This window comes from Scomber scombrus, chromosome 13 (assembly GCF_963691925.1).
Source record: "Scomber scombrus chromosome 13, fScoSco1.1, whole genome shotgun sequence".
Lineage (NCBI taxonomy): Eukaryota > Metazoa > Chordata > Actinopteri > Scombriformes > Scombridae > Scomber > Scomber scombrus.
This window is the reverse complement of record NC_084982.1, coordinates 12238295-12259921: the sequence shown is the minus strand read 5'-3', so window position 1 is coordinate 12259921 and position 21627 is coordinate 12238295. Positions and strand designations below refer to the sequence as shown.

At 39.5% G+C, this 21627-nt stretch overlaps 1 protein-coding gene across 3 annotated transcripts; it reads right to left on the bottom strand.

Annotated features, from left to right (window-relative positions):
* Positions 1 to 867: 867 nt before the first annotated feature.
* Positions 868 to 21519, bottom strand: si:ch211-214p13.3 (nectin-3-like protein). 3 transcript variants are annotated; one of them, XM_062432114.1, is made up of 8 exons: positions 21351 to 21519; positions 18088 to 18429; positions 17449 to 17751; positions 10464 to 10557; positions 5994 to 6145; positions 4137 to 4225; positions 3958 to 4024; positions 868 to 3642 (listed from the first exon to the last, which is right to left on the bottom strand). In XM_062432114.1, coding segments are annotated over exons 1-8 (1185 nt in total). In that variant the 5' UTR covers positions 21487 to 21519; the 3' UTR covers positions 868 to 3640. The 3 variants fall into 3 exon arrangements, with proteins under 3 accessions (XP_062288098.1, XP_062288095.1, XP_062288096.1); XM_062432111.1 differs by lacking the exon at positions 868 to 3642 and having other exon boundaries at positions 3834 to 4024; XM_062432112.1 differs by lacking the exon at positions 868 to 3642 and having other exon boundaries at positions 3967 to 4225.
* Between the last annotated feature and the right edge of the window lie 108 nt (positions 21520 to 21627).

Sequence of the window (21627 nt, the reverse complement as noted above, 5' to 3'; positions counted from 1 at the left end):
ACAGCGTTGGAGGCAGGGCCTGTTCATCCCCATGAAAGTTTCTCAAAGTTCAGATGAAGTTGAACTAATCGGAGTTGGCAAACTCCGCCAGTAGAGACCAGACACATGGTATGTGTAGTTCAACGGGTTTATTTGTCTCCTTCTCTCCAAATCCACCCGTTGAAAGAAAGCCCCTTGTGTTTGCCTGTGCTACGAGGGAACTGTGCTGTAAAGAATGGCGTTACCGGTTTCCCATGGAAAGTCCTTAAACATTTGACAACCACTTAAATTGAACGATATTTCACATGTTTCTTAGCAGGGGCACATGCGCATCTTTTCCTGCTCATTTCTACCTTCTCGCTTACACCAGAACAGTGCAACTGGATTTCAAAATAACAGTGGCTGTTTCACAATAAAAGCTATCTCTTAAAATAATATAAAAACAACAAAGATGACTGAAATATATTCTAAAAGACAATAATGACATTACAGTATGTGAGTATTGTATTAAAAATGACTTGAAAAAATCTGTACTTTAAAGTGTGGTAATTTGGATATAACATAAAGACCCACTTTTCTTTAGATACTTCAGTGAAAATCTGCTCCTAAGCTTTCTGGTTTCACAGAAGTACCTGTAAAGAGCTTCCAAGTGAAGTATTTTGTTCCAGTGACTTAATGAGAGGTTATTTTGTTTTCATATGACTAGTCTCATGACAGTCATTACGCTCCCACATGGTCTCTAATCATGAGGGTGTAGTCTGTTCCTCTACTGCTTTTTGGAACGTGGCAGCATACACACATTAAATGTAGAAACACTCAAGTGCACTGGCTTTATTTAGAATACAGGCGAGACAGTTAATAATATCAACAAGAGAGATGATTAAAACACACAGTGGAAAAGTTTAAAAGAAAAAAAGTTAGAAAAAGAAAAAGAAGCCACCAAAACGGTAAATTAAAATAAAAAATATATATATTTAAAAATGTAAATATTAAAAAAACATAATTAATAAACATAATATTAAAGAATCAAATGTGTATCGACTGTTCAGACTGATAGAGATATTTGTGTAGATGTAAGTCACTATTGCCTATGAGTACTAGTGTAGCAGAAGAGTATGATGTAAACTCTGCTTGAGCAAGGTTGTTTACAGTCCTCCCATGTTGGCATTGACTGAAGAGAAAGTCAAAATAAATACAATAAAATAAAGTACAAGTCTTTCTCAGATCAGTCAGCAGATGGAAACAGTGCAGCAGTTTACATTATAAACTGCTGCACATTTACATTATAGTATATTCTTTTTGGAGTGTGCAATGTCATTTTGACCTTAAATGAACAAGGATATATCATGTAATGCTGTTTTGGTTGATTTCTTCAGTGAAAAACTCCTAATTATAGACTTCAAAGCAGCACATGTGTTATCACACTGACGTCAAAAAGATAAACTCTGTTCCACACTGGGTTTTCCTGACGTTGGTCTTATAAAAAGCAACAATCAAAACAAGAAACTACAGCTGATAAGTGATAAATCACATACATAAATCAACTCAAATAAACACTAAAACAAGATCTGGTCCATTCTAATACACTGTGGGAAATGCAGCAGCTAGTTGTAAAACAAATAAATGAAGAAACACAGCATACAGCAAACCAACATTTTAAAATTAATGAATAGGCCTGTACCCACACTCACAAGTTACTCTACACAGAATGGGGGTGAACAGATAAACAGGTCTGCTGTAGGTCTGTCAGTTTATCAATAAATGTTACTGACAGGTAGGGCTGTAATCTCCCAGTCGACTGGTCGATTTATTGGTCGATAAGTTCTGGCTCGACCAAAATTCTGATTGGTCGATTTTTTGCCGTGTTAATTTCATCAGGTGGAAAGCACTAATTGCTAATGGGGGTGTTTTCAGAGCACCCCTGTTTCACAGTTAACAGTCTGTCTTCAGAACACCCCCCTTGGATTTGCCCAACCCACTGGAGACAGATTGAAGAAAGTACTAGAAGGCCTTGGTCTGGTGGTTTGCTGAATATTTATTTAACAGAGTGTCTATTTGCACCCCTGGTACAAATAGCCTCGGCCACACAGCTGAGCTATTTGCACCCTAGACATATAACAACGTGAAAACATGGCGGACATTCATCTTCCACGCCAGCAGAAAAGGGCGAATTTAGAAAGGTTTCATATCTAATGTTTGTTCTAAAGACATTTCTGGCGGGAAAGTTGTATTATATTTTCATAATCTTTCCTCAGTGAATGCATACAAGCGTCAGTTTGTTAATTAGAAATAATTAGTCGCCAATATCTATCTTCCGTAGTAAGCAAAGATATTGAGCTGTCACGTCACAACATAGAACCAAAGGGGTGGTGTAATGGGCAGCGTGTCCGTAATTAGTGCAGGAGACTCGGGTTCGAGTCTTTGCAGCAGCAGTTATTTAGCCTATTGATAATGTTTTCAACGGAAAAAATCTGCTACATTTTCATAACTTTGTTAAGTAAATGCATACAACCCGAAAATATCTGAATTTACAACCTTCAGGTTGTTATATGATGGAAATCAGATCTTGACAGATAAGTCTATGGCTGCCATGGATACCAAATACATTTCAGACCTCTTAAGTCTCAGGCATTGGCCGTGAGACACGCATTTCAAGCTGCTCTCACGCTCACACGCCACACCTGACATTTTTTCACGCCGGGAAGTGATAGATCTCACCGGACCGAAATTATTATATGATATACAGAAGAGAACAGCGACGTATATTTATCCTGCTGTCCCGGTGGGATACGGGAGTCTTCCACATCTCCAAACGCTCCCCTCCGACACTCAGTCCCGCAGCATGCACTCCTAATTGTACTGGGGTGCAAATAGCATACATTGATATTTGCACCAAGACGGGGCAAATAAAACACTTTGATACCAGGGTACAAATAGCATCCACTTCTAATTGTACTGGGGTGCAAATAGCATACATTGATATTTGCACCAAGACGGGGCAAATAAAACACTTTGATACCAGGGTACAAATAGCATTCACTTCTAATTGTACTGGGGTGCAAATAGCATTCATTGATATTTGCACCAAGACGGGGCAAATAGCCTTTGCCTTTATTTAATTGTGAGCATTTAATTTACAGTCAGTCCTCCTCTACCATGTCAAAGACATCGGCAGTGTGGCAGCATTTTACAAAAATATATAACGGACGCCCGCAAATGAGGCGTATTCTCCCGGAATCTGGAGTGAACGAGCAAGAGGGCGCACCAGAGAGTGACAGCGTGCGTGCGTGTGTGTGTGTGTTTGTGTGACTATAAATGCAGCGCGTGAGAGAGCAAAGCGTCCTCTGTGTTGCCGCTTATTACACCGATCGCGCACCCCCCCCAAATCATAGGCTATGATATTGCGCAGGTGCACGTGATGCAACGCTGTCAGAGGGTGCAAAATAATTAGGTAAAAAACAATTTAATATACTGCAAATAGCCTACTAGTTTATTATGTTTATTTATAATTCATTTAGGCGGACAAGGCTACCAAGTACTGCGCAGCTAATTAATCTAACGTTTTTTTTTCCTGCCCCCTACTGACAGGAAGTGTTGACCAGTTAACTATCTGCAGTCCCGCCGTTGTCCGTCTTGTTGCCTCTGCGGTTGTCAAGGAGATCTCTAAAGGAGACAATGCAACACACTTTGGTACTATTCAATTTCAAATGAGTACAATGAAGAAAATATTTTTCAAGCTCAATGTAAAAATGTAAAAAAGACAAAATTGACAAAAACACATGTAATACTGTAAACAAACACTAAAACATATCACAAATGTACCTCTAATAACTGTATCAGAGATATTTGTTGTACTTTACATTGAATCATAAATGAAAAAATAGTTAAAGCTTTTAAGAATTTTAGAGGCACAGATTTTACTTTGATGAATATTTAAAATAGCCATAAAGCATTATAACAAATGAAATACAGGCCTACATGTTGTTTCTGCTAGCTCTCGTATCTCTTCAATTGGTCCTGCTGAGACTGTCTCGCTCCCCCTGTACTGGATTATGAACCACCAATTAATATACAACAAAAGAACTACATATATAGGCTACATGTATATGAAAAAGTACTATATACAGTATATCCATGCTTTGTGCTGTACTTGGTACCTTGGTACGTCGGTACCACACTGCAGCAGCTCCAAAGACAATCAGGAAAAGCAAAATGCTGAATAGGGTCCAACAAGCACTGCAGTGTCCTGTAGGGAGACAGGACAGAGGAAAGAAGAATACTCTAATACAGCTATAATGTACTGTATATATGTCTGTTTATTAGGTGCATCTTCCTAAATCTTATACGGTTGAACACAACATCTCTCCAGTCTTACCTTTTGTAGTTTATAGTGCCGTTAAACTGAATTTCATGATATGGAAAGACTTTTACACTATTCTGTGTTTGGCACTCGGTGTTTGGAAAGACAGGGAAATATTAGCACACACAAAGCAGAAGAAATTGTCATTACGCGATGAGTGAGTCAAATGTGCACAGGACAGAGAGCACTTCTGACAAAACTATATCTCCATATTTCCTAAGAGAAATAAATATGTTGCACTAGAGTGGACTACATTTCATTCTTGTATGTATAACACGTACAATCCAGCTTATGTCAAACAGGTATCAATAATACGTAGCCCAGAATGCTGTAAAGGTTAACTCCACACTAAAGACAGTTTTCACTGGTTGCCAGGCAACCTCATGGTAACAATAAAACTCCAGTCAACTCCGTCATTAAAATTGTGTTAAAATGTAATAAATAAGGTGTTTAAAAGGGTAACTTTAATTTAAAATTTGACTTCAATACATTGCCTTAAAAAATAATTTTTGGTTAAAAAAATCTTGATTGCAAGTGTTATTTTGATGTTGAGTGTCACAGGCCAAATGACCTTTAGTTTAGTGAAGGGCACACCTGTTGCATTATGGGTCAGAAGCAATACGGCAGCATAGAGAGAGACAACATGCCTGCTGAGAAATTAACAATATCCTGCACGGTTCCCGAGACGCACAGAGTAATTTGTTTTTTGTACCTTTAATTGTGTCATATTTATGCATAATATTTGTTGAAATGCTTTTTGTATGTACTTTTGATATATTTTCTGTTGCTTTGCTCACCTACTGGGACCTGTCTATTAACAGATATTAGCATGAGAGACTTAATTGTTTGGACCTGTCTAATAATGGACACTTGCTCAAAGAGACTTTAAAAAATGACTGACAGATGTATATTTTGACTCATTGTTTTAAATATGTTTTATTTTTTGTAGTTTTCAAGGTGTCTGATGAAGGAAAGGCGGAAATAAATCATAAAAAGACATCTGTATGATATTTATTGGAACGGTGTAGTTAAAATCGCCCTGCTTCAAATTTGGCATGCAAACAAGAAAATGGTATCTTCTCATCTCGTCATCTCCCACTTTTGGCAAGAATAAGCATATTTCATAAAATGTCAAATCATTCCTTTAATAATTATAATCTCTTGCTACTGGAAAAACACAACAACCTAATTTTGCATTTACTAATTTACATTCTTTACTAATGAAAGCAATGTGTTCTTTCTTCACTTTACATTATGTGTTGTTGTCATTTACGTCTATTTATTGTATTTCAATTCTTATTATATTTTTCTTGTAGTGCACTGGTTGGAGTGTGTGTAGAAATACTGTCACAAATGTTCTCCCACTTGTGACAACTGAATAACACAGCATTCCGAGGCCAGCTGGAACGTATAATGTCCAATGTGTTCTGTGTGTGTCCTAGTTTGGCCTCTCAGCTTAACATAGTTGAAATACGTTCAAAGGGAGGTGTCCAAGTCAGAGGCAAGAACCATCTACACTACTCTGAGTTTCTACCTGATGTACAAGCTTTTCATCAAACAAACAGACTCAAATTCAAAAACACAGAACAAGATCAAATGCAAAGATAAATACAAACAGAAAAAAAACAAATTGCCAAATTAAACCTGATCTTACCTGAAGGCACATGCAAATAAAGGTAGCTGTATTTTCTTCCGTATTGATTTGATGCTTCACATTGGTACTCGCCATTCAGGTCAGAGGTCATACTAGAGAAGTGTAGCGTTGCACCCTCTGCAACAGCAGATTTAGGCCACAACCCATCAGCTCTGAAACAAAGAGGAACAAAGCTCACAGACATAAGTCAATTTAAGACTTACAGCCATGAGGCAGAAACATTTTATACCATATTGACAAAACTGTAAAGAGCTGTCCCTAATGTCGATTGGATTTCAATTGTTGGTTCTTACTTACTTACTTCTACTTGTGTTCTTGCGGATTTCCAACTCAGACCCTATTGAAATTAGCAATGTGAAAAAAAATCTTAAGTCTTATTTTATTTTAACTTCTTTATTTAGCAAACAATAGTTATTCTGTTGTTTATTTCTAGCTTAAGATAGAAATGTGTATGATGTGTATATTACTAAATCTATACTACCATGCTCTACAATAAGACTAGCTATTTAATCTAATAGCTTTAACTATTATATAGTGTATTACATTGTGTATTAACTATTGCCACTATTGCCCTCATTATTGCACAAACACCAATAACAACAATTACTTCAATAAATGGACCATTTTGGTTAGTGCCACGCTCAGGTGCAGCTGCACCGGCTCTCGATTGTAACAGACATTTAATGACTATAATGATCAACTTAGGCCGCAAAATTTCATAGTTAATTTGCAGCGTAGTAACGCTAAACTTGTATATGACCCTCAGTCCATGCTGCAGTTAAGGGGATCCAGCAGTTTGGGAGCCATGGGTGCGACTACTATGAACTGTTTACATAGCCTTGGACTGCTGCACCTAGCATCCAACGCAGCAAACGAGTCTTCTATCAGCAGGAGACGGAGGAGCTGCGACAGAAAGCAGTAGAGGGGCTCTCGAGGGGGGTTAAACAAGCTAAAGACTAACCCATGCAGAAAACCGCTTCCTGCCTGCTAACGTCCGCTCCTTGAAAATAAACTTGACTACCTGAGGCTGGATTTAACAACCAAACGGGAGATGAGAGACTGTTGCACCATAATTCTGACAGAGACATAGTTAAACTCATCTGTTCCAGATGATGCCATTGGCATGGAGGGGCTAACAACTTTTTTAACTTGGACAGGAGCTACGCTCTCACTGGTAAATCCAGGGGTCGCGGTGTGTGCATTTACAGCTGGTGCAATAATGCTGAAGTGGTGTCAAGTCACTGCTCTTCAGACATAGAGTTTTTGACTGTAAAATGTAGGCCCTTCTATCTGCCCAGGGAATTCACTGTTGTTATTATTACCATGTCAGCAGTGTACATTCCCCCAGTGCAAATGTAAAGAAAGCCCTGAATGTTCTCTACTGTTCCATCAGTGACTTGCAAAATACTCATCCAGAGGGTGTCTTCATTGTGGCGGGGGACTTAAATCAGGCCAACATGAAAACAGCTCTCCCTCATTTCCATCAGTATGTGGATTTTGTAACTAGGGGAGAGAACACACTGGATCAAGCTAGCCTATACGAACACCAGAAGGCATTTTAGGCAGCACCACGCCCCCACCTCGGCTCTTCTGACAATCTTGCTGTGATGTTAATCCTGTATACAAGCCCTTGCTAATCAGAGAAAAACCCACTGTGAAGAAGGTGAGGGTGAGGCCTGCAGGAGCTATGGAAGCATTAGTCCTGTAATGCTTTGAGTGCACTGATTGGGACATGTTCAGGGCAGCTGCAACTGATGATCAACACACGAGTGTGGAGGAGTATGCTGAGTCTGTGACTGCTTATATTCATAAGTGCATGGAAGATGTCTGTGTCATCAAGACCATCACCATACGGGCCAACGAGAAACCCTGGAAGACTAAGGGTCATTTGCAATGCACGGAATGACACCTTTGAAACTGGAGACATGGTGGCGCTCAGAACAGCAAGAGCCAACCTCAACCATGCCATAAGAGTAGCAAAGCATGCCCATAGTCAAAAAATACAGAATTTCTTCTGTGACCCTATGAATATCAGATACATGTCGCAGGGTATCCAAGCCATTACAGACTATAAAGCTGCTCCCCCACCCTGTGTGAACAATGCAAACTGATATTTTACTTAGTTTGAGGACCCTAATGGCGCTTTTCCACTACACATTTCCAGCACGACTAGGCTCGCCTCAACGCGGTACGGTTCCAGGACAGACCTTTTCCATTACAAAAAAGTACCTACTCAACGTGGGCGGGGTCGTCATAGCACGGCTCTGCGAAACTGCCGTGCCTTCTTTTTATACGCGACACAAAACACATAAACAATGGAGGACATTGAGGCAGTGGTGTACTTGCTGCTGTATGAGGCTTTTTGTCACACACAAAGCAAGAAAATTGAGCCGTATAGCTGTAACTATGGTTGTAACGCTGCTGCTGGTATTTAAAAATGCCGGACGGCTCATGACTCTTCCAGCGACAACTCTTCTGACCAATCAGCTGCCAGCAGTGTGTCAATGTCACATTTTAGTACCGGCTTGGCTCGCTTGGAACCTCACCAGAGCAGGTACTAAAAAAGTACCAGGTACCAGGTACTTTCCCTAGTGGAAACGCAAAAAGAACCGAGGCGTGTCGTGCTGGAACTGTGTAGTGGAAAAGCGCCATAAGTAGAGTGAACATATGGAAAGCAGCAGGCCCTGATAACATATCAGGACGGTTGCTCAAGGAATATGCTGACCAGCTGGCTTGGGTTATCACAGGCATCTTCAACATTTCATTGAACCAGACTGTTGTACCATCATGTTTCAAGACTGCTGCCATCATACCAGAGCCAAAAAAATCCGCAATACCATGTCTCAATGATTATTACCCCACTAGGTCCACTACTAATCACATTGTGAAATACGCAGATGACACAACAGTAGTGGGCCTAATTCGGGATGACAATGACCTGGCCTACAGATAGGAAGTGAAACAACTGGTGGACTGGTGTAATACAAACAACCAGGCCCTAGATGTCGAAAAAACGAAGGAGATCATTGTTGACTTAAGGAGGAGCAGGCACAGTCACACACCACTCCTCATCAACAACAGGGCAGTGGAGGTGGTCAACAGCACCCAGTTCCTGGGGGTGCAGATAACAAACACTATGTCCTGGTTTCTTCACACTGAAGCTGTTGTAAAGAGAGCTCAGCAGCGCCTGCACTTTTTTACGCCAGATGAGAAGAGAGCACACCTCCCTCCTCCCATCCTGCCCACTTTCTACAGAGGCACTATAGAGAGCATGCTGACCAGCTGCATCTGTTTTTTCTGGAGCCTGCAGTTCCTTCAGACTGTAAGTCCCATCAGAGAGTGGTGAGGACAGCAGATAAGATCATTTGGACTTCACTTCCTCCCATCCAGGACATTGCACAAAAACGCTGTCTGACCAGAGCTCACAACATCATCAGAGACCCCTCCCACCCCCACCATGGACTGTTCTCCCTGCTGGCCTCTGGACAGAGGTTTTGCAGCATTCGAAGCAGAACAGCCAGATTCTGCAACAGCTTCTTACCCCTAGCCATCAGATTGTTGAATGCCTAGTAATCCCCCCTCCTAAAACACACACACACAATGGACGGCTCCATTGACTATACACATTTACAGACTACTGCTGTGCAATTATACTCATGCAAATAAATACATATGTATATATATATATATATATATATATATATATATATATATATATATATATATGTGTGTGTGTGTGCCTGTGTTTGTGTGTATAATGTATCTTTTTTAATATATATACATAGTTTTTGTTTTTGTTTTGTTCAGTTTTTTAAATTTCTCCTGTTTTATTATTTTTAATATCAGCACTTTAAAAATATTCTGTACTATTTTGAGCCATTGTTACAAAATCTTGTTTGGAAGTGCACTGTATAGTGTATAATCTGAATGACAAATAAAATCTATTTTATCTTATCTCTAATATTTCTCTTGACATCGCACTGCTATACATTTTCCACCTAAAGTATTCAAAAACATGTCACTTGTCAGTCAGGTTGTTATGCCTTCAAAAACCAGCATAAATATACACAAAGCTCACAGGATTATCAGATGTGTACATTTTCAACAATAATGATAAAACACAAACATTAGTTTTATGCACATTGTTTCTATTAATTACATTTGCACTCAAGTCAAAAACACCTGGTGAAAGGCAGGATTGACAGCATCTTTATTGGTAGAGTACATGAGGCCTAACTGACAGATCACCAATTTACCATCACCAGTTATTAAATTGAAAATTAAAATGAAAATTCTCTATGTGATTAAAAAAAAGAAGCTTTTTTTTTCTTTCTCCTCTATTTGTCCATCCAGTTTCAGAACTCAAACTCAGATAACAGCATTCAAATTCTTTTCACTATCAGCAAGACTCTTTAAGCGTTATTCAAACTTTGGTCATATATTATTTACATTGAAACCAGTTTTTTTTACCTGCTCCAGGTAAAGTTGGCAGGTGGGTTAGCTTCAGATAAACATTGAAATGAGTCATCGGATTTGTGGCTGATAGTCACTTCTCTCGGTGAGACTGTGAGAAACAGGAAGAGAGAAAGAGCTGTATTATTACCATGACTGTATTTATGATATCAAAATACATTAGAGAACTTGAACAAGGTTTTTTCATTTTTAATCTACAACCTGCTCAGTGTTGGACATTACAGAAGACTTTCTTGTTGCATTTATTACATTGTCCACAATTCACAAATACCTTTAAACATACCAGCAAGCCATCTGCTTGCTTAAACTGGATTTGAAAAACTGCTGTTGACACTGGCAGATAATCTCAGGGTTAATGTTACACCATATCACCACTCAGGAATGTAAATTAATCAATCACAGACAGGCATCACTGGTTCTTTTACCTGCAGTCAAGGTGGTCATTGTCTAGCTTTATAAAAATGCCATTGTGAAGCTGTCTAGAGAAAGTGATGAGTGTGTTAAGTGAGTTGTTGGAGGAATCCTGCTAGAAACAGAGAGACCAGTTATCCCTGAAGACTAGCAGTACAAAAAAAATCTATGGCTCCAAACAGCTACCAAACAGGATCAGCTGCCTTCTACATCAGCAGATGCAACTGTTGAAGTTGCTTGAGGACTGTCTTTTGCATACCAGGTTTGTTGTTCATACTGCCCTGCCCTATGCTTATCTCACACATGTTCACTTCTTTTCTAGTTGTAGGGGCTATAGTTCGAATTGTCATCTGCTGATCACAACTATCCAACAGCACAACAACACACTTTCATTGTTAGCCTATCATCTGGTTGCTAATATACACACCCCTGCACCTTCCCATTTCCGCCCAGTCTCTGCGGATTCAGCAGTCCCATTACTTCGGCTATCAGCCCCATCCGAAGTCATCAACCAATGAGGAGAACTATCTTGCGACTGCTCTGGGATGTCCTTGTGGAGTCCAGGCACCATAGATATTATGAGTATCATTTCTATTCGTATAATGAATATTATTCGTGTCTCCATTCACCTGTCTCTCCTGATTTGAAATAGCCGTTGTTCTATTGTTCTTTTTAGTCTTCATTTAGCAACCTAACCACACCAAGCCGTTTTTACATATGTCATTCATATCCTTTCTTTTCGTCATATTTCCTTATTGTTTTTCTTGCCCTTATGTGACAAAATATTCTAAGCTCCAAGTTTCATTTATTAACATTCAGAGCTTTCAATAATATCTCACAGTCATCATTAAATTGAGGTGGCTCAGTTGTCATCATGAAACATAAGCATGGAACTTTGGTTTAAATGATAGATTGACAATTTTTGAAGGTGGTGACTGAAAGAGGTTTTCCTTGCTATTGACACTGATCATTAGAAGGACCCTTCATAATGTATGAACAATGTAATGTAAATAATTGGGGTCAAAATCCACAGTGTGTCCACACAGTCATTTGTGCAAATATGTTTTAAAAATTGTATCTGGCGCTTACAGTATACGAGGCTTCAGCAGCCTGGGATCATTGTGTAACCTTGTTCAGTAAAGGGCTTAAATATAACAGACATTCATTAATGTGTAAAAATTCTGCACTGCCGCTTTAAACTTTTAAAATGAAACTTTTCAAAAATAAAGACAACTGCATTAACTACATTTTTAACTGTGTAAAAACCATATCAGACACATGTTGTAACAAGAAGAGCATTCTTATGTCTTACGTGTGTGGAAAGGATCCTTAGACATCCAATTTTTCAAAGGTATGTCACACAACCTATATTTATGCATATAATTGTTAAACAAATGCACTGCTCACACTGCACTGTCATGTCATTATTTGAAACTGCTGGCTGACGTTTATGTTCTGATTCTGCTGTTTGCAAATCATAATATAATATATAAAATATCATAATATGACTGACTGCCTCTTAACTGTAACAGTGTGCATGCGCAGTATATGTGTGCAGGTGGGTCTTCACCTCAAGTCTCTTACTGGTCAGTTATCGATCCTGAAATAAAAATTTAAAGATGGCGTGTGAAAGATTTAGTTGCATGGTGAGGTTTCAGATTGCAAGTAACTGAATATCTCTTCCCTCCTCCTCTTCTTCCAAGTGTGTAAGACAGGCATGTCCCAACTATTCCACAAAGGGCCATGTCGCTGCAGGTTTTCATTCCAGCTAAGCAGGAGCACACCTAGCCCAACTTATCTATTCAACTGATCTCAGTCTTCAGACAGTTGTTTAGTTGAATCATGAGTGCTCTTGGTTGGTTGGAACAAAAACCTGTAGGCACACTGCCCTTTATGGAATAGTTTGGACATGCCTGGTATAGGAGGACCAACAGTGGCTGTAAAAATTGTAAAAAAAAACGCAACAGGCCCTCTTTAGAGTCAGTGTTTGATTTGTCCATCGTGGACTACTGTTGAAACATGGCGGGGTATAATGGTGGCCAGAGAGATATAGGTACCCACTTCATGTCAAATTTTGACAGGTCCCAATCAGAAGCTGCCACGTCATAGTGGGCACATACCTCCGTTTAGGCGGGGTTTTGAACCAATGAGGTGTTGCCACGTCATCACCATAAGTCCCGCCTTATTTTTGGTCCAATGAGAGAGGGTGTTGTGATTTTCCCAGGCTTTTGAGCCATAGACATATATACATTTACATTATATTTACATTTAATCATTTAGCAGACGCCTTTATCCAAAGCGACTTACAAGGGAGAATAACATTCAAGCTACATTGCAACAGAGACATTGGTGTGACAATAAATAAATACTGCTAAGTAGTGCTAAGTAGTTGTAAGTTAAGAGTGCTAAGTAATTGTAAGTTAAGAGAGAAGGTACTCTCCGAAGAGCTGGGTCTTCAAGTGCTTCTTAAAGACAGAGAAGGAGGCCCCTGCTCTGGTGGTTTTTGGCAGCTCGTTCCACCAACGTGGAACTGCAAAAGAGAATAATCTGGATTGCCGTGGTTGTACGGCCGGCAGAGCCAGGCGACGCTCATTTGATGAACACAGCATCCGGGGGGGTAACATGTGCTCTTACAAGAGCATTTAAGTAGGTGGGAGCATTCCCAACAATCACTCTGTAGGCAAGCATAATATAATATACGTATATATGTCTATGTTTTGAGCTCCCGCCCGTATGACGTAATGAGTGTTGATTGGTTAGTGGTTTGAGCCAATGAGAAGCGTGTGAACTCTGAGAAACCAATGAGAAAGTGTTGGACAATTCCAACAAGTTTTGAAGTAACTTTTGGCTGTAGTAAGACAGGAGTGTCCACACACACACACACACACAGACTGAAGTGAATGGTCAGTTGGTCAGCTGTTGGTCCTTAAATCAAATCCACAGCGACACATCTAATCATAAACATACACAGGTATACAGACTGAAGCAAATGGTTAGCAATTGAATACCTCAATAATATCCTTAAAGTCAGTGTAAAGTAAGAATAAATATGTGTTCTGAGTTTGATATACCCAAGAAAAGTGTGTTGTTAACCACCCTGCCAAATTTGAATGATTAAAAAAATCTATATCTATATATCTAAATATATAAAATTAGGCTTCAAAGTTGTGTAAAAATCAACCTTTTCTCTGCTCCCAAATGCTGTGGGAGTGCCCACCGAGTCCGCTGAAACCCCGCCTCCAACCAGGTGTCACCTGTCAATCAAAATCACCACCTCTACCAGAAACATGGACGCTAGGTCTGAGAGCTTTCTGTTGCTAATTGCATCTATTTGATTTCAAGTTGGCAGCACGCCGTGTTATTAAAATGGTATGAGCCAGTCCAGATGTGTTTTTTTAATTGCAAATTGTAGTTGTAATTGTTTTGCAATTGTTTTATGTTCATGTTAAAAGAGTACGGAGCCCATAAAGGATCATGCAATATATTTTTAATGTTGACGGAATCGAGTGCACGTTTTATTAACTCGTTCACACAATTTAATAAAACATGAGCACATTTAATTAACTCGTGCTAAAGTTTTGTTAACTTGTTTGCACATTTTATTAATTTGTGTGCACATTTTTAACTCATGTGCACGTTTAATTAAATTGTGGCCACAATATAGCTATAATCTGTGCACGAAATACTAATTCGTGGCCACGAAATAGGTATAACGTGCACACGAATTAGTATCCTGTGACCACGAATTAGTATTTTGTGCGCACGTTATAGCTATAATGTGGCCACAATTTAATTTTTTCTTTTTTTGTACCAGAGTTACGCATGTGAGTCAATTGACGGCACTCATTTTATTTGATATAGCCTACTTTTCAATAAAAAGATTACGCTATAAATTGACATGCCTTGATATCATTCCTATATAGCCTGCATATCATTTATCATTTTAAGCTCAATAAATTCAGAATATTTGACCGGAATTTCAAACATTTGTCTGGTAAATTGAAAACTTGCCAGTCACATTGTCCGGTGCCAATTTTTTCTAGCGGAAACCCTGCATTTTCATATAGCCTATACCCTCCACCGTAATTCTTCTAACCCCTTCTGGACGGTCAAGAAGACGTCGCCAAAACTTGTCGTAGTGCTCCTTTGACAGGTCTAACAGCATGTCTTCTAAAACATGTTTTAAAAAATTTAGGAGCCATTCTTTTATTTTATTTTATTTTTTTAGTTTAATCCGTTGTTTAAAACCATTACTAGTAAACGTATCTTGCTCAAAATAATTTATAACCCATCACGGAAAGGGGGTGGTTATGACCTAAATTTTAAAAAAAACTCATTGGTTTCTCAGAGTTCACCATAGACTGTATATAAAATGGACGTAACATCCGTGACGTCACCCATTGGTTTGTGGACTGCTGCTTGGAAGCGAATAGTTTCGGATCTGGGCAGCGCCATCTTGAAAATTTCCGGTGCATGCCAGGTAAAAAAACTAAAAACGGATTCTACTTATATGGGCATCAGGAGGAGCAAGAGGCGCCCTCCTGAACCTGTGAACCAATCAACCTGTCAACCACGACGTAGCCACGCCCTAATGCATACCCTGCTTTATCGTCAAATATAAAATCAGAGAGGCCAAAATTTCACAAATGAACATCATACTGCATTGAAGAAGGCTTTAAACTAGCGATTGAGACCATAAACATATTTTGAAAACGTTTACTGAGGTTATAAATCAAGTGAGAAGTTGGTGAATTCTCCATTGTATAGAGACGGAAGTCCTTTTGACACCAAAACGGTCGCCCCCTGGTGGCCTTTTGATAGAATGCAGTTTTAAGTTACTTCCGCGTTGGCATCACTTCAGAGGACCGGAACTCCCCGCCTGGAGTTCACATGCTTCTCATTGGCTCAAAACACTAACCAATCAATACTCATTACATCATACGGGCAGGAGCTCAAAAGCCTGGGAAAATCACAACACCCTCTCTCATTGGACCAAAAATAAGGCGGGACTTCTGGTGATGACGTGGCAACACCTCATTGGTTCAAAACCCCGCCTAAACAGAGGGATATAGCCTATGACGTGCCAGCTTCTGATTGGGACCTGTCAAAATTTGACATGAAGTGGGTACCTATATCTCTCTGTGGCCTCCGAGGAAGGGGACCCGCTCCCTATATAGGGTGCACTCTAAGGTAATGAAAACACAACAATTCTTACTATCGTCAGGTGATGATACACTAACTAAAACATACTTATGAATATTATATTCCATCCCAAGTCACTTCCACTAGTTGCCAATACATTTTACACACTGCACTTTTAAAAATATATTTCTCACACCTTAGAGCACTTTCACAGTTTGGTGGATTGAAGAGATTGTTGTTACCAAGAAAATTCAGGTATGGTCCAGTGGAATGATATGGGTTTTGGTTTTATTTCCAGTGAACATGGTACAAATTCCAGTACCAAAGCCCTGTCTACTCCTGAAAATTATACTAAATGTTTTTAGTCAGTTCACAAGGCAGCAAGCAAGAACTAAAGAGCTAGCTAGCTTCTGATACTGCCCATAGCTTTGACCTGAGAGAGCATTTTTCTCTGCATCTTTCTGTTATGACTTTGTCTTTTTTCTAGCTAATGTCGTCATCTTTGCCTGAAGGAAGAAAAGCCTCTTTCACAGCCTGATTATAGAAACATGAAACAACAATTATACTGAAATAACCCAGTGACCAAAAGAATGTACATCAACAGCTGTTTGCTGTTTACTTAAAAGTAAATCACAAAAGAAACAGACAAGTGTATTGTACTGCTGTGACGTAGGAGTGTATTCCACAATGTGCTCAGTAAACAATGGCATCACTATTGGGTGCGGTGTCTGTTCAGTGCTACAGATCCACTTTCTATGATAAGCCATGAAATGACTTTCTACCAATACACATTTAGAACCATCTATGAGGGTGCATTATGTGAGGCTGCAGTCGGCAAAGCATTTGTGGAGTTTGCTGTTGCGCACATAAAAATGCACAAACATGCTCTTTTTTTTAATCATCCAGTTTTTTTCTCCATTGATTTCTGGTTAAATTCCAACAAAATGAATTATTTTAAATAGCCAAAAAGTTATTATATTAATAATATTACTAGTTAGTGTTAGACGTCAATCTGTCTTCTCTATGTAGGCAACTCTACAATTGACTCGGAAAAAACTAAGAACACAAGTTCTAACACAAGACTTATCTGATATTTTGTGATATACAATTGTGGAAAATCTTTTTGATCTTTGTTTAAAAAAAAAAGGAAGAAGGAATTTATCAAAATTGAATTACAAAATCCATCACAACAAAGCAAGAAGATGACTGGGGAGCTTCTTCAAGGGTAAGATCAACTTCTGTCTGAGCTTATCTCAGTTTGACGACTAGACTAATAGCCCCCTAAAGCACTGGGAAGTTGGGTGCTCACAGCATAAATATTAACCTGGAAATGTTCATGATACTTAAAAAATGAGGATAATAACCTAAAATTCAACAGAAAAAAAGAATTACATGAGTATCTGATTTAGGGAAATAAATGTATACCTACAGTAAACCTGTATGGTGAAGGGCAGAGTCTCCTCTTTCTGCAGGGCTACACTGGTGATGACACACTGGACCTGATGCTGGCTGATTTCTCTGGTGGGTACTCCAAACAGCGAGCTGTCTGTGGTGGTCGTACCGTTGGCATGCTGGGTGGAATTGGTTGCAGTCCTCACCTTTTCTTTCAGGGTACCAGTTTGCCACATCACCTCTGCAGAAGGCCGGTACCCTGCAGCTGTGCAGGTAACGAGGGAAGCCTCCACATTACCCAAGACAGGACAATTATCCTTCAAGCTTGTGACGGGAGGCACTGGGGGAGTTATTGTACACAGATAAGTTAACATGCAAGAAAGACGATAAAAACAAGTCTCTCTCTCTCTCTCTCTCTCTCTCTCTCTCTCTCTCTCTCTCTCCTCTCTCTCTCTCTCTCTCTCTCTCTCTCTCTCTCTCCTCTCTCTCTCTCTCTCTCTCTCTCTCTCTCTCTCTCTCTCTCTCTCTCTCTCCTCTCTCTCTCTCTCTCTCTCTCTCTCTCTCTCTCTCTCTCTCTCTCTCTCTCTCTCTCTCTCTCTCTCTGTCTCTCACACATACACACACACACACACCAGACACAAAATACAAATGATTTTATTCCAACGTGTTGTCATACCAAGCAGGTTCAGAGTTATCTCTGCCTTGTAATTTCCACTGGGAAACAAAGTAAAGATGCACGTGTAGACACCTTCATCCATGAGTGTGACCCTGGATATTTGGAGAGATCCATTGAAGTCAGAAACACTCCCAACAAATTGAAATCGATTATCTTGTCCATCAACAAACCGTGGGCCATTTTTGGCAGGAATTATAAAAAAGTTATTATTTTGTGGTTTTTCTCTTGTCCTCCTCTGCCAGGAAATCTGTGTCAGGCTCTCTACTGTGTCAGTGAGTTTGCAAGGTAAGATGATGGTCCCTCCTTGCACCACAGTTATGTTTCCTCCAGTCACCTGGACACCTGTAAGGGGTATAACATCTTATCAGGCAATCAGATCACAATCACAAACAAAAACAAACATGTTCTCTCTCTCTAGTCTCTTGTGAGTCCTCCAACTTTAATGGGAGTGCAATACCAAATAGCTTGAGTACTCCTGAAGCTGAGTCCTAATAACATATTTCATAAGAATGTAGTTATTTCTTATTTCTTTCTTGTGAAGTTAGATTAGGTATGTTTTATTTTAGGTGATGTGGAGCTGTAGGTGGTTCCTGTCGCACCATCCTACAAAGTTCTCAACTAGGTCTCTGTACTCCTCCTCCGTATTATCTGTGATGCAGCCAACAATGGAGGCGTCATCTGAGAACTTCTGCAGCTGGCACATCCTGGAGTTGAAGCAGAAGTCAGAGGTGTATATAGTGAACAGAAACGGTGACAGTACAGTTCCCTGGTTCCCATGTCTGATACGCAGCCTAGATGATGGCCTCCTCCACACTGATGTCAGCCTGATATGCAAACTGCGGCGGGTCCAGGCAGTCGAGTATCAGGGGCCTGGGGTTTTCCTCTCTTGAAGCCTCTTGAGGGTTTTCATGACGTGTGATGTTAGAGCCACCGGTTGAGACGTTGGGAAAGCTGGGATGTTCCTTCTTGGGCACATGAACTATACAGGATGTCTTCCAGATCATGGGCTCCTTTTTCAACCTCAGGGAGAGGTTTCATTTAGGACACTACTTAAATTCATGTCCTGGAATAATCCTGTACTCAATTGCATGGCAAGGTAATGTTAATATGCTGTTGTACTCTGTATTATTGAAAAAATATGAAATTGAATTTTGGATAAGAGATATTTCTATGTATGGTAAGGTTTTGTTATCATAAACAGAAGGGATATCTAAACCAGTCTGTCTCATTGTCACTAAATATTCTGAAAAATGTTAGGAGTTTGATCAAATGTTTTATGATTATATTTGGAGCATAAAAAACATTATCTTAAAAAAATATTACTTGAGGCAGTAAAGAACAAGGTGTGCTGAAGCTATCATTTGTTCTTTTTTTGTTTTTAAGATTAAGTGGATTATAATTTTTTCCATGGATAAAGTCCCACTCACAATGGCTAATAAAAATGGTGTTACTGTGATATACGGAATTACATCGAAAATAGTACCTGTTATACCTAAAGAAAATCCTATTATTTTCGATGCTGTTCCCATGAGCCGGTAGGCAGATGTTAAAACTCACATTAAATAAAACGTAGACACATAACCCATAAACACGTTTCAACATTTCTTTAACATGATAAAAGAAATGTTGGAAATATTTAAGCTAAATATAGAGCATATTGTGCTTGTTTCCAAGCCCTGTCATCGGTTATTGTTGAACTTGCGTGGCACCTTCAAAGATGTGAAGAACAAAGAAGCTGACGAGACCCTCACTACTTTAAAAGGAGATTAATTTTATTTTAACTCTTAAATGTCTTACAATTCATGTATTTAATGGACTCATAGAGCTTGAACATAGTTTTTTTTTAGACTTTCCCCCCCCAGTTTTTTACTGCGGTCAAGTGAGCCGGCGTTCGTCTTTTCGTGGTCAAACCAGCCGCACCAAAATTTCAAGTGCGCTCGTATTACATAATGTATGGCAAATGCAGGCAGTTCACTGATACGGAGCGAGCAAAATTGCCAATGTGATAGGCCTGTGAAAGCATCAAGCCTTTTCATAAGAAAATATTAGCATTTTAGTTCGATAGCTTCTAGACCAGTGGTCTCCAACCCTGCTCCTGGAGAGCTACTGCCCTGCATGTTTTAGGTATCTCCTCACTCTAACTCGTTATCAAGCAGCTGAGGCTCGTCAAAGGGCTTGATAACGAGTTGATTATTAGAATCAGGTGTGTTAGAGTGAGGAGATACCTAAAACATGCAGGGCAGTAGCTCTCCAGGAGCAGGTTTGGAGACCACTGGTCTAGAAGCTATCGAACTAAAATGCTAATATTTTCTTATGAAAAGGCTTGATGCTTTCATACCAATTTTTGACATTTTGCACCTCAAGACTGCGTTTACTACTCAAGTGTATTAACCTTTGTCAGAAATTATGGATCAAAGGGATTTTACAGTAGAGTAAATATTGCACATAGTGCCTTTTTCAATGCAAAAAAAGGAACTTTGAGGCTGAATTTCTCAAAAACGATACAGTAAATATGCTTGATACAGAGTGAGTGAACAGTAAGGATGGTCCTGGGGTCAAGTGTATTAACCTTTGTTAGAAATTATGGATCAAAGGGATTTTACAGTAGAATAAATATTGCACATAGTGCCTTTTTCAATGCAAAAAAAGGAACTTTGAGGCTGAATTTCTCAAAAATGATACAGTAAATATGCTTGATACTGAGTGAGTGAACAGTCAGGATGGTCCTGAGATCACGTGTATGAACCTTTGTCAGAAATTATGGATCAAAGGGATTTTACAGTAGCGTAAATATAGAGCATAAGGCCTTTTTTCAATGCAAAAGAAGTAACTTTGAAGCTGAGTTTCTCAAAAATGATACAGTAAATATGCTTGATACTGAGTGAGTGAACAGTCAGGATGGTCCTGAGACGTTTTATTTTGAAAACCGGAAGTTTTCTCGCTCCGTATCAGTGATCTGCCTGCATTATGGAACACGAGCGCACTTGAAATTCTGGTGCGGCTGGCTTGACCACGAAAAGACGAACGCCGGCTCACTTGACCGCAGTCAGTTACTGTATGGATAAAAAACAAACAAAAAAAAACCACACACACAAAAATAAAATTAAAAAAATCCAGAAATATCACCGATAAATGTATGCGTAGCCTACAGTTTTCGGATATCGCTGCAAATAGGCTACAGAACTCAAAAATAGATGCTTTCGCAAAGTTCGTGGTCATTTCCGTAGTAGTGAAATGAATCATCATACTCCAGTTATACGTACCTGCTGTTTCTCTGATGATCAGGATAATTAGGCCTACATACATCACAGCCAGCAGGTTGTAACTTCTAAAGACACACCGTGTTGATGACCTGCAGTAAGTCCCGGAGGAGGACGGGAACAAAAACTGTGTCTCCATCCATCCACCTCTTTCTAGGCACAGCTCATTCGTCTGTCGCCATTTGCTGCATGGATCCTGCTGCATGGATCTACTGCTACTGCTGCTCCAAGTTGTGCTCCTCCTCCTTTAAAGGTACCCTTTGCTAATGTTAAAAACATA